The 5,604-nt window shown below is 36.7% G+C and overlaps 1 protein-coding gene across 1 annotated transcript in view; it reads left to right on the forward strand.

Moving 5' to 3' along the window:
* Nucleotides 1-2,225, forward strand: part of LOC117435403 (ran-binding protein 9-like) — a 64,508-nt gene extending 62,283 nt beyond the window's left edge. The window contains exons 13-14 of the mRNA XM_034058522.3: nt 485-596; nt 1,232-2,225. Of these exons, the coding sequence (XP_033914413.1) occupies nt 485-596; nt 1,232-1,362 (243 nt within the window). The 3' untranslated portion in view covers nt 1,363-2,225. The remainder of the gene's footprint in view (nt 1-484; nt 597-1,231) is intronic.
* The last annotated feature ends 3,379 nt before the right edge of the window (nt 2,226-5,604 follow it).

Raw genomic sequence — 5,604 nt, forward strand, 5'->3', positions numbered from 1 at the left:
CTTGTCTAGCCAATGTGGAATGCTGAATTTGAGTACTGGCACAGAACAAGCCATGGGGAACATAGTGATGCAATAAAAATGCACATCGGGGGTGCTGGTTTTGTACATATCACTAGTTTAATTAACTCTGTTATGTGGGCTTCAACAGCATCCATTTGTGCATTTCCTTATTGTCATTGTGTTTTTCATGGCTTGTTCTGTCAGTACCAGCACCCTATTCAGCACTCTGTCTTCAAGATAAGCCACCGCATGTGTGGATATGCCCCAAGCGACTTTATGCTAGCCCTGTACTTCTGCTGTGACGTAGAACAAAGGTTCTGTCTGTTTTACAAAATGGTTAAGATCCAGATCTCTTTTCTGAGGAAGACTCCCATCTACCCCCATGTAACTTGAAAAAAAATATTTATTCTAACTTTTAAGCTCTCCTTGTAGGGTTTGGAGAGATGCAAGTATGAAGTATTTATTACTTTGGCTCTTTTTGCAGGACGCTTTTAGTTTACTCGCCTACTCAGACCCTTGGAACAGCCCAGTTGGATATCAGCTTGACTCAATACAGAGAGAACCAGTCTGCTCAGCACTCAATAGTGCAATATTAGGTAGGCCTCTATGGGATTTGTATTACTTTGATTGCATTGCTTGTTTTTATATACCATGGGATTTACAGCCATAAAGCTGAGTGAACCACTTATATCAGCCCAAAAGTGTCAAGACTTTCAGTGGGTGTGATTATTAAGAAAGTCAACAGGTTCTTGCTCTGCTTTGACGGGTTGCATACCGTGATGCATGAAGCTTTACTTCTACAGTCTAGTCTTCTGTAAATTTGCTTACCCTCCTATCTTCAGTACAAAATGCTTTCATTCGTGCTGATATTATACCTGTAGTTTTAAGTTACACCAAGAACTATTTTGTAAAATATTTCAATTTGAAATTCTGAAGTGAAATGTGAATGTTGAAAAATAGTATTTCAAAAAGTATTTCAACATCTTTTGAAAACAGATTGTTATAAAAAAAAGAAGAAAGTTTTCATTTTTCACACAGGCCTATTCTTTCTCCATAACTATGTGTATCACTTTGAGTGGACAAGTGTCAGGTGAATGACGATGACATTTTGTGTTATGACTGGTAAAATATTTAGTGACTAGTCACTGACTGGCAGCAGTTTTTCCTAGCAGAAACGCTGCATAGAGAGGCATACTAGGTACTAATGAGTGTTATTGTGTTGTGCTTTCAGAGATTCACAACCTGCCAAAGCAACCTCCTCTGGCTCAGGCAATGGGACAGGCCACACAGTGTTTGGGGCTGATGGCTCGATCAGGGAGTGGCTCATGTGCTTTTGCTGCAGTAGAAGACTATTTGCACTAGCTATGCATCCTGGACCACCTCACTGGCACGCTCCGTTATCATGGGTGATCCAACATTCGGAACATTTAAAAAGAGAGAGAAAAATCTCTCTATATGAGAAGAAATGTATTTTTTCTAATTAGTAACCTACTGGGGACAGGTGCTGCTTCCTAGTTTTACAAGGCATGGTGCAAATCATTTATTTTTCCCCCCTAACTTATATGCAAACTTGATTTGTTCCCATTTGTTCCCATTTGGAAATATAGCAGTATAATATATACTAAAATATTTAAACCCAGCATTGACATCCCTGTTAGGAATAAAAGTCTCTGAGAACAATTTATATATATTTTATATATATTTATATATATATATATATAAAAAAAAAATCAAACTAATTATAAAAATAGCAAGTCATATTTAGCTACCAAAATGAAGAAAACCAAAAAAAAGAGAACCTCCTTTTTACTATAAAAACATGTTTCTTTTGTGGAAAAACAATCTGTATATGTGTTCTATGTTTTGCTAGCATGTGGGTGACATCAGTTTATAAAATTGGACAATTTCCATCTTGCATTATTTCATACAATAAGCTCAAGCACCTGATACAAGTTTGAAATATGGCTTTGATTGACAGTGTTTTTTTTTTCTTCCCCAAAGCTTGTCCTGTAAACTTGAATTACTCAGGAGCTGATTGCAAACATCCATCACCACTGCTCTTTTGCCATGCCTGTTATCCCAGTAGCTTTATTTTTTCCACCTGATTCAAACCTGCAGACCGTTACATTGTACACTTGCTGTTGTAAAATAACAGTATTAAGTATTTGTTAACACTGTGTGGTAATGAACTTATTTATATTAAAACCAAATATTTAGTCAGGAAATGAACATCTATAGTGTCTTAATTTAAACTTTAGTACACCCTGCATTTTTAAAAGTACTTGAATGAGTTCTATACTGCAATAAAAGTATGAAACATTAATCCGCTATTAAAATATACAATTTAAACAAACATTCATAATTTGGATCTATATAAATGGTCAGTTTCTTAAACAGTCTTAGAGGATTTGGTGGCAGGTTAGGTATAATGAATGTAAAATTAAAATCGGAGCTGAAATGAAGGCATAAATAGCGTCAGTGTTTTTAGCATGGGGTTAAAGAATGGCAAGCATCTGAGGGTATGAAATGAAATGCTTGCGATTCAACTGGTTCAGTGATAGATAAAGCTGTAGGCAATTCAAATGGTTCGGTGTTTGACTTGGGCTTCAGGTGATTCCTATGGGAAATACATGAATTATGCATTTCTCAATTTATTATGGTGACATTACTGCACTGAAATATACAAACTGAAAATCTACATATCGGTATAACTTGAACAATCACAATTGCTTGATAGTGTGTATCATGAATATATTAAGTCATTGCCTTTTCTGTAAACTTTAGTTTAGATAGTTCCGTTACATTTTACAACTGCCTTGACTTTAAAGACAGTGGGTTGTGCAGATCTACATTTGATGGCACTAAAGAGCCAGAAGCGCTGCATGCGATTCGGATCAGTGAACCTTTTGGCGAAGCAATGGTTCAAAGGGCTCAGTGATTCACGAGGCTTCACTTTTACCATCACTACTTTTTGCAGAATACTTGTTTCAGTAAAGCAGCTATATCCAGTTCACTGGAAATAAACTCCCAGATGTTCCCTCATCGTCAAGTTTTTGTAATTGTTGTGTCCTTTGTTATACAGTTCCAGGTATTTTGATACTGTAAGAATGAACTTTTCTTCCACTATCGTTTACGGAAAAAAGGCGCACATGACAAAATTGCAAAAAGACACCAATCCTATTTTTTTCATTTCAGTGTTGCCCCGTCACTTCACGGGCAGTGTGAATGGTTCGTATCAAAATTAGTTTTTTTTGTGTATGTGTGTCATGGTGTGGTGAGTTGAATAGGCCTTGCAGGTTTAAAAAAATCCAGATACATGTTTTCTACGCATGACCAACTTGATTTTGTCCACTGTTACTTTAATTGAAAAGAGGGAAACACTGATGAAGAGAATACATTTAAGTGATTGAGGTAGGTGGCTGATTGTCACCCTTTTTTAACTGGGGTGTCTTAGGTAAAAAAGAATTAAAAGCAGATTACATCAGTAGAAACTTAATATGGTACAGTGGATGTCATGAATGGGGTTTCTTTGTGATGTGTTGTGACATATAGCAGGCAAAATGTGTGCTATGATTGAGTGAAATGGTTGGGTTAAAATGAAGATTCCTGTCTCACCTAGGAACAACCTGGTAAATCACTTCATCTCTTGAGGAATGAAGTAGCCCATGATCAGGAAAAGCATCCACACTGGTACAGTAGTCTCCGTGTATAGGAACACCTCCTAAGAGAACACCCTTGTGGTGAAACTGATTTTTCCTATTGTAAATGCTCCGCTTATAGAGTCAGGATGGGACTAATCATTTTGTACGCTGGTGGCCATTTGGCCACTAGCTTTTGAAACCTGGTGGCCAACATTTTCAAATGGGGACAATATGAGGAGACATGTACATGTTGCACACACGTTGCTTTTGCATGCTTTGTTTTCATGTAATGGGTGTTTTTTATTGTCTTTTAAATTGTGGGAGGGGGAATTGTATATAAAAGCAATGTGCCAGAGAACTAACTCCATAAAATTCCAGGGAACTGTATACAATAAATGCCAGGCAATAGAACTAGATGAATCAAATGTCAGGGAAGACAACTATACAAAAAGATTCAGGGAAATAAACACATTTCTTTATTTTTCAGTTACTTGCTAAAATACCAACACTGTTAGCTCCTCCTCCTCCTCCTCATTTTTAGTTACATTTTCATTTTTATGGCGTTGGCCAGATGTATACTTTCCAAAACCAAATGCAATAGACTTGACTGTTGCTTCAGTTTCTTTAACGTTTTAGTTAGGGTAAGTAAGAGATTTTGAGAGAACTTTTTTTATTTTATTTATTTTTATTTCCCCTGCCCGCTATGCTGATCAACCAAGTGGACAAGGAAACTCAATGGCCTGTAGCGCTGCAGCACTTCTGAAACACCGAGAATTTTTTAAAAGCTGTGTAGTTATTTTAAACCACAGACACCTCAACACTCCTTTCGTACCTTGTTGTTGTTGGAGTGAGGGGAATCTACTTGCTTTTAAAGTAAAAGTAAACTTGCTTTTAAAGTTTTTTAGTTTCTTTAAGTTGGCAATAACTGTCTCTTCCAAACTGCAGACAACGCAGAATGAATTCGGAATGATAATTTCTGCTGTTCTGTCATAATTTGACTGGCTGGTACACATTACTATGGAAACAAGAAAATGGGGGCTGGTTCCATGAAAGGATTGGCTCTGCAAGATCAACAGGGTGGTGCAGATTCTGACAGTTAAGCAGAAAGCCTTTATTACACAACCGAACTTCAGTTGTCTATACTGTAAATGCTTAGTTGCCAACATGGTGACTTTGTTAAAATCTAGTGGCCATATTAAAATTAAAGATCGCATTTGGCAACCTGATTTGAACTACCCTGGAGTACACTCCAATTCTCTGGGTGTATGTTGTCCCAATGTTCATGCATGGCTGCTTTACAATTAATAGTCTACTTGAATCTTCATCAATATCACACTAATATAAAAAGTGACACATTGCCCCTTAGATAGCCAAGACTACATTGGGGAAATACAAATCACACCTTTAAGGGTACTTAAGCTCAAATCTAAGAGTTTTGGGAATCACCTGCACCTTAATATAGAATAAAGTAGTATGTATTACTGTTATCAGTAAACGGCCCTCTGGATAACAGTACCAGTGTTTAGTATACATCAGAGGTGTATTTGTACATTTACATTTCTTTGTTTCATATGGTACACACAAGAAGTTATTTTTTCCATTACATTTTTTTTTTTTAATGAAAACTTACTTTTGTGAGCTACCATGTTTTTCCATAAATAGTTGAATAGAAGGTTGGTTTGTGGGGGGAAGATGCATAGGACAAATCTGGCTTAGTGCAGCACTCAATAGGAAACTGCAGAAAGTAATCACATAACACTCTACTCCTTCAAAGCATGCAATGATTATAGGGATACTGCCAGTGACAGAAATTAACCAACTCAAAAGTGGGAGGTTTTCTACAATAGTTGTAACAGCTGTCTGTGATGTGTTACATGTCAAAATATAAATAAATAAAATAAGAAAATGCTGAGATGATCCTTGTTGCAGAAGTCATTAAACATCCAAGGTAAAACTTGAGCAG

This window comes from Acipenser ruthenus, chromosome 3, assembly GCF_902713425.1.
Source record: "Acipenser ruthenus chromosome 3, fAciRut3.2 maternal haplotype, whole genome shotgun sequence".
NCBI lineage: Eukaryota > Metazoa > Chordata > Actinopteri > Acipenseriformes > Acipenseridae > Acipenser > Acipenser ruthenus.